The 14020-nt window shown below is 41.6% G+C and overlaps 1 protein-coding gene across 1 annotated transcript in view; it reads left to right on the forward strand.

The window, feature by feature from the left end:
* DNAH8 (dynein axonemal heavy chain 8) overlaps window positions 1-14020 on the forward strand; it is a 288603-nt gene that overhangs the window by 153433 nt on the left and 121150 nt on the right. The window contains exons 57-61 of the mRNA XM_024557808.3: window positions 2646-2859; window positions 4936-5045; window positions 8840-9003; window positions 10288-10480; window positions 12139-12261. Of these exons, the coding sequence (XP_024413576.3) occupies window positions 2646-2859; window positions 4936-5045; window positions 8840-9003; window positions 10288-10480; window positions 12139-12261 (804 nt within the window). The remainder of the gene's footprint in view (window positions 1-2645; window positions 2860-4935; window positions 5046-8839; window positions 9004-10287; window positions 10481-12138; window positions 12262-14020) is intronic.

Genomic DNA, 14020 nt, shown 5'->3' on the forward strand with positions numbered 1-14020 from the left:
TTTACTATATTTTTTCTTTTTTAGATGATGCTCCTTTATGCAGATTTAATTGTATTTATTTGCCTGGGATTCACTGGGACTTGTGAATCTGCTTGGTCTCTTTCACCAGTTCGAGAAAATTTCTAGCCCTTATCTCTTCAAATATTGCTTCTGCCTCACCTTCTTTCTCCTTTTCTCAGGTCCCAGATGCACCAGCATTAGACTTTCTACTGTCCGGGGGTGTCCAACTTTGGCCTGTGGGCCGCATGGGGCCCAGGATGGCTATGAATGCGGCCCAACGCAAAATTGTAAATTTAACATTGTGAGTTTTTGTGTGTGTGATTTTGTGTCACAATGTATTTAATGAGTGGCCCAAGACAACTCTTCTTCTTCCATTGTGGCACAGAGGCGCCAGAAAGTTGGACACCCCTGTTGCCCTTTATGTTTCTATAACACTCTTCTGTACATTCCAAACTTTTTTCTCTCTAATGCGTATGTTCCAGATAATTTCCCCTCTCTTACACTTCAGTAGCTTTCTTCTTGGCTTTGTCCAATCTATTGTCAAATTATTTATTGAGTTTTAATTTTAGTTACTAGTTATTTGATCCTCATTACTTTAAAAATGTCATTTTTAATAATTTCCTATTCTTTGCATGTATTTTGAAATTTGTTGTCTATTTCTTTAAACATTTGCAGCACAGTTGTTTTAATTTCTGTGTCTCTTAATTCCAGCCTGTGAAGTCTATGTGGGTCTGTGTCTGTTCTCTGTGGTTTGAATAGTTCTTGTTTAGCCCCAAACTCTCATTTTCTGTATGTATCGTTGGCCTCTTGCCAGGTCATTGCCCTTGAAAAATTGTCTGTGGCTGTTTCTTGAAGCCTAAGATGGACATGCCCTCAACCAGATAGGTTTTGAGTTTTCTTCTGCCAGATCCGTAAGAACTTACTCAAGGATCAAAGCACAGTTAAGACTTCAAAGTCTCTGGCCGGCTTAGGCCATGTACGCTGAAGGTGCAAATCCATGCAGCTGCCACTCGGAAGCCACGGCCTCCCAGGGCAAGGGTTTTCTTCCTTTTCCTTCCCCTTTTCCCTCCCATTCAGCAGAGTCCCGGGCAGATAGACCGCTCAGCAGTTTCTATAAGGTCAGGAGCGCGGAAGCATTTTTGCATACCGTCTATAAACTGAAGAGCTCCTGAATTTCAGGCTCTTTTACCCAACTGGGAATGTGCAGTTGGATCGCACACTTAACACGTGCAAAGCCAAATTCCTGTTGCTCTTCACATCTGTTCCTCCAACAGTGCTGTACATCTCAAAAAATAGCGACGCCACATTCAGTCTGTTGGGACCGTTAAAAATGTCTCCTAATTGCTTTCCTGTTTCCCTTGCCCCTCACACTCTATTCTCAAACCAGCAAACAGTTAAAACATGATTCATAGCATGACGCACTCCTGTGCTCAAAACCCTCCCAAGAGACTTGCAGAGTACACATGCCGAAATTCTTGCCATGATCCTAAGACCCCACCCTGCTGGGTCTTATCTCCCGGAGACTCCGCTCCAACGACAGTGCCCGAGCCTGTGGCACACGGGGTTCCATGTTCACTCAGCACCTCTGCATTTCCCGTTTGTTCTCCCTGCAGTGCTCTTCCCCCAGTACTGACATGGGCTTCCTTTCCCACGCCCTTCAAGTCTTCGCTTGTATGTCCTGTGAGGAGAAGCCACATGACATACTCAGTTGTATCCCTGAGCAACGCCTATTTCCTTCCTCTGCTTTATGTTTTTCCACAAAGACTTAGTCTCTCCCACCAGTAGAATGTATGCCCCATGCAGACAGGGGCTTTTGTCTGTGCTCCGCAGGGTCAGACGCACAGTAGTCACTTGTTAAATGTTCGTTAAATGAAAGGCAGCTATATATGAGGTGCTTGTGTGCCGTCGCTTTGAGATGCCGGGTAGGAATTCGGATATACAGGCATGATGCTTAGAAAGGAATCTGAAGCTAGTGTTCCCGAGTTGAGATTCTTTGGGGTACAGGGTTGCAATAGCACCCCCTGAAATAGTGGGAAGAGAAAAGGAGGGATGGAATCCTGTAGAACATTACATGTGAGGGATGGGTGGAGAAACAGTGTTTGGGAGAATCATGAGAGGAACCTGAAAGAACGGAGCCTCTGAAAGCAAGACAGAAAATTTTTTCAGTAAGGTGGGAGTATTAGCCATGTTGGAGGCTGCAGAAAGGAGGAGGATACAAAACCTAAAACCAGACATTCCGTAATACAATATTGAAAACTCAGGAGTAAACTATCTCACATTCTGATTTAAGTACTTTGAGGTGTTGAATTTTGAGTGTTAAGGATATCTATCATAAAACGTGTAACTTTGAGCACTGTTGTAATTGTACCAAATATTCCATAATTCACCCATCTCAATTTATTTGGAAACAGTTTTCTCAGTGTGATGAAGAGCACATTGGACTTGCACCGTACATGTTTCACTTATTTAGAGTTCATGGGCGATTGTTTAAGTCAAATAACCTTGAAGGTGATCATCAACATTCACAAACACTTCACTGATAAAGGTTGAATATTTTCTTCTAATCTCATCTGTACTATGTCATAGGAGATAAAGAAGAATATGACAGTGATATGTGATTAAAACATTACTGTCTCACATTTCAGATAACTAATGAGATTGTGCGACAAATGATGGAGATGGAAGGGATGTACAGCCTGGACAAACCCGGAGACTTCACCACCATTGTGGACGTGCAGCTCATAGCGGCAATGATCCACCCTGGGGGGGGTCGGAACGACATCCCGCAGCGTTTAAAAAGGCAATTTACTGTGTTTAATTGCACATTGCCTTCAAATGCTTCGATAGACAAAATTTTTGGTATGACTATTCTTGGTGTTTTGTTTCATTACCTGTGGACAAAAACTGTGCAAAACTTTATTTAAGAGATAAAAGGCTCTGTTTGAAGTGGGGATTAAATATCCGAAATAGGGAGCTAAATACCAGAAAAGAGGAACTAAATCCCAAGAAGAATGTTTATAGCCCATTTTATGACTCAGAAATTTAGAAATAGCCTTGATGAAGGTTGGCTGTAGAGGAAAGCACACCTTTGTGTTTGGGTTTTCTTGGCCTGATTACGAAGAGAAGTTTGGGCTGAGTGACTGCACGTTGGTCACAGGTCAGCAATACAATATACCACGTCAAATGGAGCACTTCGAAGTGTTAATAAGAATGAATATTCTAATGTGACATTTAGGCTCACATAAACTGTACCATCGAAAATTGTGTTCATGAAGACCCACAAAAGAAACTGACTCACGTGTGTGTGGACATTAACTATTTGACATAGCAGGTGCTGTAACCAGAAGGGGTAGGGCAGAATTTCAATAGGTGATACTAGGATGTTTAGTAATTTTTATGGGAAAATCATTGAAATTGGACCCCTACCTCACACCAAGAATAAAATCAATACAGATGGATTAAAGATCTAAATATGGAAATTAAAGCTCATAAAACATTTGGAGGAAAATATCTGACCTCTGTGTAGGAAAGAACTTTTAAAATAAGACTCAGAAAGTATAAGCCATAAAGGAAAAAAAGTGATAAATTGATAGGTTAAGAACTTGTGTTCATCTAAAAAGCAATGTTAATGGAATAAAAAGACAAGCCTCAAAGTGGAAGAAAAAAATTTCAACCCATGTGACAAAACAAAAAATTTAGTATTCTTAATATTTATAGAAATCTTATGAATTATTCAGAGAAAAGCAAACAACCTAATATAAAAATGGGCAATAAAAACCAGGTACTTTAAGAAGAGTAATCACAAGGCAAGTAAACAAATGTAAAGGTGGTAAGCGTTAGTATTCAGAAAAACACAAATTTTAAAACACCAAGGTACTGCCATATTATACCCACTAGGTTTGCAAAAATGAAAAATTCTGACTGAATCGGGCATTGGTGGGAGTGGGAAGTGAGCGGGACTCTCACGTGCCACTGGTGGGACTGCTGCCGGCCCTGTGGACGGGGACTGGAGCAGGCCGGCACACCCCGGCAGTTCCGGTTCTAGGATATCACGGTTTACCACTGTTTTCCTCTGTGGTTTGTGCTTTCTGAGTACCGTTTAAGAAGTCGTTTTCTACCCAGGGGTCATGCAGATGGTCTATATGTTTTCCAAACTTTGTATAGTTTCACCTTCCATATTTAAGTCCTTATCCATATGCATGATTTTGCACATGTGTGCCAGAAGACTTACACAAGAATATCGCTGAACATACCGCTCAACATACCAACTCACTGGAGTGAAGTAGAGTAAACCTGTTTTTGCAGTCTAAAACCAAACACGTTGTAAATCCATAATTCAGTCCTTCCTGAGGGAGATCACATCAGACTGTCTCTGTGCTGGACGTTTCCTGGGAATCATTAGATGACCAGCCCAAGCGGAGTGTTGACTGACTGCAGGTCAGGAGATAAATGCATGCGGATTCCCAGTCTACCAACAAGCAATCCGGGTGACCTGGAGCGACTTGCTTTGCCTGTCTGGGCCCGGTGTCCGCTGTAAGATAAGGAGGGAGTCTAAGTTCTTTCCCAGCTCTCCCACACTTCAGGATGAGCGCTTTTTTACAGGCTCTGGAGCCAGGCTACGTGGGTTCAAATCTCAGATTTGTGGGACCTTGGGCAAGTTACTAAACTCATATTAAAATGGGAATAACAATAACAATATCCACCTCACATTCTTTCGCATAAAATGTTCGGAGGGTTGAATGAGTTAATCCATATAAAATGCTTATCACAGCATACTAAGCTTTGCAGGCCTCGCTGCTGACTTCCAGTCTTAGTTGAGAAATTTTTAACACCACCTAGCTGGTCTTGGAGTGATTTATTCACAGGGATAAACATGTACCTTATAATCTCCTACTAAGCTTGTAGCTTTAATTTTGTTTTCAATTTTTTTTTCAGGCGTTATTGGCTGTGGATACTTTGATCCTTGTAGAAAGTTCAAACCTGAAATATGTGAGATGATTTCAAATTTAGTTTCAGCGGGCAGAGTGCTGTGGCAATGGACCAAGGTACCGAGTCATCTGTTGTCAATAATAAAAAAAGTCAAATATTATTCAGCCTAGTTCTCACCTCATGGCTCATGAAATTATCATCGCATTATATGTGGTAATGCTTTTTTGTAAAAGACAAATTAGGTGCTCAAATAGATTTATGACAACTTTTCCTTCCAGGCAGCAAATATTCTGATTGAAGGATGCTTTCCATATGTATGAGGTATTACTATAAACCAGATATGACATTCAAGATAAAGTAGAATTTTGCTGAAATGAAAACACTGCTTTTCCGCTTGTTACTCTGATTTGTAGCTCTCTGTGTATCTGTCTCCCCCACCCCACCAAACCGGTTCAGACACAAATGTTTACTAACTGAGTGAATGCTTGGATTTCCAGATACTCTTAGCGAACCAAAACTTAGAGTCTAACTTGCGTGTTACTCAGAGGCTGAGCATGAGTTAGTAAATGGATGGCAATGTACTTAAAATAGGCTAGATTTTGAAACCCAAGTCAGTGCCCTAAATAAAGCTCAGCAGACCCCTAGCTGTCACCAGATGGTTTCAGGCAGACTCATGAAAAAGCAATGAAATGTAGGATTGAGATAAAAACACAGTTGATGTGTATTTGCTGTTCTGCCACTCATTTTTTTTTCTTTTTGGAGATTTTATTTATTCATTTTTAGAGAGAGGGGAACAGAGGGAGAGAGAGGGAGAGAAATGTCAATTTGTGGTTGCCTTTCATGTGCCCCGTGCTGGGGACCTGGCCTGCAACCCAGGCATGTGCCCTGCCTGGGAATCGAACTGGCACCCCTTTGGTTTGCAGCCTGCACTCAATCCACTGAGCCACACCAGCCAGGGCTGTTCTGCCACTCTTAAATAAACTCCACAATGAATGGTAAGGTCTGAGTGTCTGAGAATTTAGTATGGTAAAATCCATCTGTTTTCTAGTGGGGGTATTGTTCAATTCAATGTGCCTTTAGACGTACTTTTTCTGAAAAGCTTTTGTCTTCCTGGTGCCTTTTTATCAAAGCTTCTTTTGTTACATGCATGTTAACTAGCTCCACTTTCTTACCTTTCTTTACCTCTTCAACCCATTGTGCACGAGCTTTCATGTCCAGTGCTCTCTTCAAAGTCACAAGAACTCCATCTTGCCAAATCTAAAGTCTGATTTCTTCCTCCTCTTACTTTATTTTTAGCAGCATTTGACATAAACGGCCCCTTTAACTCCTTTCTTCGCTAGGCTTCAGAGGGGACTCGTCCTCTTGGTTTTCTTCCTCCAACATTGGTTACCTTTTCTAAGCTCCTTCTTCTCCTTCTCTAAATATCGGAGTGGCCCTGATCTGGATGCTGGGACTCGGTTTCTATTTCTGGCCTTTACCCAGGTAGAGTCATCCAGCTTCAAGGCTTTAAACACCATGTCTATGCAGATGTCTTCACAATCAATACCTGCATCCCAGGCCTCTCTGCTTGGCTCCAGACATATTTCTAACTGCTTGATGTCACCGTTTTGAATCTAATAACCATCTCAAAATTAACATGTCCAAACAGAACTCTTCATTGTCCTTAAACATGACCCTTCCTCAGACTTATGCATCTTAGTTAACAGCAGTAGCAGTTATGCTGCTTCTCAGGCTAAGCACCTGGGCACCATCCTTGATTTGTCTTTCTCATTCCCTTTATCCAACCCATCAGTAACTATGCTTTCAGAATATATCCCAAAGCTGAGAACTGAGTGCCATCTCACAGTGAGCCTTGATAGATGCTTCCATCACCTGCCCCCTGGACCAGGCAGTGCCTTCCTAACCAACCTCCTCGCTCTCTTTTTGCCCTCCTCAAGTCTGTTCTTTACACAGCCCTAAAGTGCTTTTTAAAAAAAGTAACCCAGAGATCATTCCTTCTGCTTAAAACCACTGGTAGATCCCCAGTTGCATTTACAATGAAATCCAACACGGTGCTCTGGCCTGTGCACCTGAACCTGAGCTGGCCCCTGCTGACCCACCTTCCCTTCCATCATTCTGCTGCCTTTCTTATGCTGTTGCCAGAAGACCCCAAGTTTTCATGCCTCTGAGCCGTTATACTTCATTTGAATGATTCTCTCATTCTTAGCTTCAGAGGTGCTTTCCTGGGTCATTTTTTCTAAACTAACTGTCCATGGCCTCATCTCAGGCATTATCTGTCTCCAGACTCTATTTTTTCTAACCATGATTTTTATCATTATTGTTTCTTTATCAGTATGTTTGCTTCCTACTTATCATCGGGCACCCCCACTAGAATGGATGCTCCCCAGTGGCAGCAGGTGGAGCTGTCCTCTCACTGTGCTTTCTTCCCCAGGGCAGTGGGAGGTGCTCAGACAGAGCCATCAAAAAGTCAATGGATCTTCCTCCTGTCCCCACCCCCAGAGAAACAGCCCTCTCCATATTTTTTTCTTCAAATCACCCATCTCCACAAAGCACGCTCTTAATCCACTCACCTTGCATATCACTTCACCCTTCTATTACTTTACATAGCTTTAAAGCAGAAGCAGGTGAGAAAAGAAAGACGCTGACAGAAATTAAAGGGAACTAGCAGGTTAATAAATGAGAAGAGGGAAAGAACGGAATTTATTTAATTCTCTTTAATGATGGCTTCAGTTGCCAATGGCTGTGTTTTTTACAGCAAAGATGAAAAAGCAATATTCACACAGCCTTGTCTCTTTATTTTTGCATAAGTGTATGATTTACATTTTTGTGAGTAGAACAAACATTTTAGCTTGGCATGGAACTGAACAAAGAGAGAAATAACACTTCTCTTCATTCTCATTCCCTTGTTACCTGCTGTTTTAACTTCCACTGTGAATTAGCCTGTAAAAATCACTCTCCGAACAATGGGGTACTATTTCAACAAAGAAAGGACATATTCCATGAATCAGTATTAAAGAAACCATTCACTCCCCTGAATTAATCACGTGGAGAGCCTGCTGTGTATCTCCAGAATTATCATTGTTTCACTTTCCGAAATGAAGCTAATGACACCTATTACACTCTTTATACCCGGCCCAGAGTGCTTCCCACACCTGCTACACCTCCAGGCCATTCCTAATGGGTCGTTGCTATAGCTTTGCCTATTTAGATTCTACAAGTTGGTAAAAATATCAAGTAAATTAGTATTCAGACAAACAAACAAAACTCAGAAATAGCACCCAGTGCCTAACAGCTGCATGTCAGACTTGCCTGTCAATTTACTAGCTACGTAGATACATTGAAGCATGTTGACTGAGCTTGGGTCCCCTCAGTGAAAGTTAGATCCCAATATACAAATGTATTTGTGGAAATACAAACACATTAAAGACCCTATTCAAAACAATCTATAGAACATAGTCATTACTGACTTCAGAAGTGAACATGATGATCGACTCACATTCAGTTTTTTGTTATGACCTATTTACATATAACACTAATAAGGTTAATAATGGTTAGGAATGATTATTCCCACATCTCACATAGTTTTTAAGAAATCGGGGTTGGGGAGGGAAGTGGCTTATTCAAAGCCAGCTAATGGTGGTAGAGCAGAGGCTGGAGTCTGCACCTAGGGCACTATACCTGAATCTGTCCCGTCCAGGGGCTTATGATCTTCTACAGTCTGTGTTGGTTTATTTATGATGCATGTTTTTCCATCAGTGCTGGGGTGAAAATAGAATTTAACTTTAGTTTAATACTGAGCCTATTTAATTTAAAATAGGATTTGTGAAATAAAGTAGTTCTAAAAGCAGTTCTATTTTTAGTTTATCTGAAAAGCAAATGAGAGTATCACTTTTTGTTTTTTCATCTTTAGGTGAAGATGCTGCCAACTCCTTCTAAATTTCATTACATTTTCAACCTTCGAGATCTTTCCCGAATTTGGCAAGGAATGTTAACCATAAAAGCCGAAGAGTGTGATTCGATCTCTGTTCTCCTGTCACTTTTCAAACACGAGTGCAACAGAGTAGTTGCAGACAGGTGTGCGCCGCAGGGCCCGAGGCTAGCGTACTACACCGGAAGCGCATGCAGTAGCTTAGTCCCTGCATCACCTACTCAAGGCAGTCGAGTTAGGAGCAGCGTCTTTATGTTCTTTGGGGCTTGTGAAGCGCTGATGCCATTTCCCACCTGCTGGTCACCTTAAAAATCTCTCTGCCAAATCCAACAGGACATCTTTTTAATTCACCACATTATCAGAGAGTTGATAACATTCAGAAACAAATTATAGTTATGTACATTTGCTAAAAAATGTGAGCTCTGTGTAGGTTTTGCTTGGAGAAATCAGGCACATAAACTCAGTCGTCGTTGTGCGCCCATTTCCTCCATAAAATACGGATGGGAATGCTAGCCTTTCAGAGTTGGATAGGCCCGCCACCGCGTCTCACTCACAGGTGGTATTTGTCAAGTGTTAGTCCCCTTCTCCCTCTCTTCCCCTTGGTATTGTGCACTCTGTGCCCACAAACCCAGAAAAGGGATGCTCGCCCACTGCTGACTGTCACTTCTGTACTTTCACTGCGAGTTTGAGAGACCTTTCACCTCACCCAGTCGACTCACCTGTGTCGTTAAACAAAAAAATTATTCATGACACTTGTTCAGGCAATAAGGAACACAGTCAGCGTTCAGGAATGTTGTGATAGGTATAGGGACTGTGGTTACGGGGTTTTGCAGTAGGGGATAGAGAATGGGCTCAGCTCCAAATTCAACAAGGAAAAAATGGGGATTTATAGCCAAGGAGGAGGAGGGAGAGGCTGGTGGATGGAAAATCAGCAAGAGGAAATGCCGGGGTACAGGAGGATTTTGGCTAAACTGACCTGAATAGGATTCTCGCAGGCCAGGTGATCAGATGGTACCACAGGGGGATGAAGGAGAACGAGGAATTTGGTCACATACAGAGGGTGGCAAGGTATTGCGGATGGAGGGTTCTGGCTAAATATCCTTGACAAGATTCGAGCTAAAACTGGGTGATGCAGAGAAGGACATGGAAGTCCAAGAGCTGAGGGAAGAGGACTCAGAGGAGCCCAAGGATGGTCAAGGAGAGACTGTCTTCGTCGGTGTTTTCTATAAGTAACCCTGTCAATGTTGTCCCTACGTTAGATGGGTTAGGTCCTTCTCTCCAGTTGGCAGGTGTCATATCCCTATTCTGACGTTGATGGAGGGGCAGGAGGAGCCGAGAGGGGGTGGAGAGAGGCTGAAGCCGTGCTCAGGAAGGGGCATGGTTTTCCTGCTCTGCATAGTTTGCGTGTTTACTCCTGGATTTTTTTTCAGATTTATAACTCCTGATGATGAGCATTGGTTTAATGTACAGCTTGTTCGCGCAGTTGAAGAAAGTGTCGGCTCAGAGGTGGCATCGTATATTCTTCCTGAGCCATACTTTGTAGATTTCCTCCGTGAGATGCCTGAACCAACTGGTGATGAACCTGAGGATACTATGTTTGAAGTACCCAAAATCTATGAACTGGTATTTATTTTCACCTTTAAAGAGAGTTTTTTTGGATCACTCACCTAGCTAGATATTTGTCCCTGTACCAAAGTCTCCATCTGTTATGAGTTGTGATTCATGTCTTCATATGCCAAGTGTAAAATATTTTTTTCAAGGAAATTTAGCATCAGTCCCATTAAAGTCAGGTATAAGACAAGTACAGCTGATAGTATCTCTTATTTAATACTGCTTTGAAAGTTCCAGGCACTGCAACAAAATGACAAAAAGAAAATACATGTAATTATCAGATAGGAAAAACCAAAAATATCATTTTATTTGCAGATGATATGGTTATCTCCTCATATAATCCTAGAGAATTTAAAATCTTTTTTAAGTACTAAGAGTTCGGTGAGATGACCAAGTATGACATAAATTTAACACTTAATAACTATCTTTATACCAGAGGTTAGCAAATTATAATCAATGGGCCAGATCTAGGCAGCTGCCTGTTCCTTATTACCTTTGTGGGCTAGGAATGAGTTTTAAATTTTTAAATGGGTAGAAAAAAATCAAAAGAATAATGATACTGTGTGACATGTGAAAATTTTGTGGAATTAAAATTTCAGTGTTTATAAGTAAAATTGTATTAGAGCACAGCCACGCCCATTTGTTTATAAATGGTCTGTGACAACTTTCACACAACTATGGCAGAGCTTTGAAAAGCTGTCCCAGAGATGATACCCACCACAAAGCGTAAAATATTTACTATCTTTCCCTTTGCAGAAAAAGTTTGCCAATTCTTGCCAGTAATCACAAGATAGAAAATGTAACAAAAGTATTTTATTCAACAGCAAAAATACGTAAAATGTCTAGGGATAAACATGAGAAAACTTGATTAAACAGCAACACATCATTCTTCCTAAATTAATTCGTAGGTTTAATAAAGTTTGAAACAAGACTCCAGAGGGACTTTTCATAAACAGGGTTATATAACAGAGTAATTCAGTGCACATAGATCAAGAAATAAATGGGGAGAAACAATTGGCAGAGCAAATAAGTAAATATTTATTTCAGAACAATTTGACTATATAAACAATGTTAAACTTCTGTATATTAAAAAAAAAGAAGCATAAATAGCCCTGGCTGGCGTGATTCAGTTGGTTGGTGCGTCGTCCCAGAACTGAAAAGTTGCGGGCTCTATTGCCCTTTGGGGCACATACCTATGTTGCTGGTTTGGTCCCCACTTCAGTCCCTGGCCCGGGAATGTTCTGGAGGCAACCACTTGATTCTTCTCTCTTGCATTGATGTTTCTCTCATTTCTTTCCTCTCTCTACAAAAAACAATGAAAAAAAATGTCCTCAGGTGAGGGTAAAAAATCCATAAATAATATTAAAAAGCAAATAAAAACTGAGAAAAGTATGTGTTATATTCCAGCCTTTATTGCGGTGGATTGGAGTTGCTGCTGGGGTTCTTGGAGGGAAAAGTCAGGAATAATTTCTTATTGGAAAGTTAGGTTTCAGGCCTCTGAAAATGGAAATAAATAAAAATCAACTAATCCGTGACAAATTTTTGGAAATGCATTATTAGGTTTTTCTTTTTAAAAAAATGTAGAATTACTTTTGAGTGTCTTTATAATTGCTACTTTTATAAATTTTGGATTTTACATATTATTTTCCTCTCTCTTTCCCCACCCATAGATACCATCCTTTGACTTTCTGTCTGAAAGACTCCAGTTTTACCAGAAACAATTCAATGAAATCATTAGAGGAACATCTCTTGATCTGGTGTTTTTTAAAGATGCAATGACTCATCTTATTAAGGTTATGACTATTGACTATTTATTTACATAACTAACAAGTAAAAACTTAGTGAATTTCACAGGTAAATTTTTTGAGAGGAGAAATACATAGTATCGGGTAGCATATAGAAGGGTGTCCATAAGTTGGGTTAGTTCACTGTCTCAGAAACCAAAGACTTACTCAGAAACCCCTTATTTGAGTTCATCTGTATGAGAGCAAATGTTTTTCAATGGCAAATTGATGGGTTTTATGTTCAGAGCTTTTGACACGCTGAGCCAGTAAGTAGGAAAGTAAACTGGAGAACCCAGTGAAGAAATATTCCCTCCTTAAATCACATTTTAGTATAATGGGAATTCTGTTCCCCATGGAGGAAAAGTTGATGCTTTTGGACTTCTGGTCAAGATGGAGGCGTAGGTAAGTGCAGCTTGCCTCCTTGCACAACCACAACAAAATTAGAACTAAAATATAGAACAAACATCACTCAGAACTGTCAGAAAATTGATCTGTATGGAAGTCCAACAACTAAGGAATTAGGACAGGTAGGAGGGATGGAGGGGCAGAGATGCAGAGACACAGAACCAGCTGGTGTCAAACCCACATGTGGTGGATATAAAACAATGGGATATCTCGGGAATGATCCTACTGCCACACTAGACCACCCAGCCCAGGGTCAAGTGCCAGGAAGATAAGTCACCACAACTTCTGGCTGTAAAAACCAGTAGGGGGTGGGTTGACAGAAGAAACTATGAGATTCTCAGGCCTCTCATCTTAAAAGGCCTTGCACCACACACAGACTTACTCAGACTCATTCCCTCTGGGCTCCAGCATTGGGGCAGCATCTTGAAAGGTACCAGTAGCATATGGTGGGGGGAGGGGAAACTAAAGTGTCTGGCATCAGGGCAAGAGCCGGGGCACAGCTTCCTCCCAGGCAGAACTGCAGACAGTGGCCGTTGTACCTTTTCTGAGCCCCACGCCTGCCCACAGAGCCCCAGTGCAGTGGCACCATATCTGAATCCCCATCAACTTGGCTCACACTGTAAGCCCTTCCTTAACAATTACCTAAGGGTCCACCCTATCCAACTTATAGGTCCACCCAAGCCTGGTACTAGTAGCAGCCATCTGCAGGCAGAACATAGCTGGAGGCTGACCTTGGCCTACTCTACCTGGGAAACCCGAGAGCCTGTGCACCCAGTGGACAGTTACAGACTACATCCTAGCACCATCCAATCACCTCTACAAACCATGAAGGGAGGTGGTTGCTGGCCAGGAGTATAGCCAGTCCTGCCAGCTGTCTGGACTGGGTTGAATCCCTCCCATTGACCTGCTGACAGCAATCAAGACTCATCTACGAGAAGAGGGTGTACTCAGCCCACACAGAGGGAGCACCTCAAGTGCACAGCTTGGGAGATAGGGGAGGCTGTGCCACTGGACCCTACAGAACATCTACTACATTAGGCCACACTACCAAGACAGGGAGTTGTAGCAGCTCTGCCTAATACATAGAAACAAACACAGGGAGGCTGCCAAAATGAGGAGACAAAGAAACATGGCCCAAATGAAAGAACAGAACAAAACTCCAGAAAAAGAACTAAACAAAACGGAGATAAGCAATTCATCAGATGCAGAGTTCAAAACACTGGTTATAATGAACCTCAAGGAACTCAGTGAGTACTTCAACAGCATAAAAAAGACTCAGGCAGAAATGAAAGATATACTAACTGAAATAAAGGACAATTTACAGAAAATCAACAGCAGAGTAGATGAAGCCAACAATCAAATC

The sequence above is a fragment of the Desmodus rotundus genome, chromosome 11, assembly GCF_022682495.2.
Source record: "Desmodus rotundus isolate HL8 chromosome 11, HLdesRot8A.1, whole genome shotgun sequence".
Taxonomy (NCBI): Eukaryota; Metazoa; Chordata; class Mammalia; order Chiroptera; family Phyllostomidae; genus Desmodus; species Desmodus rotundus.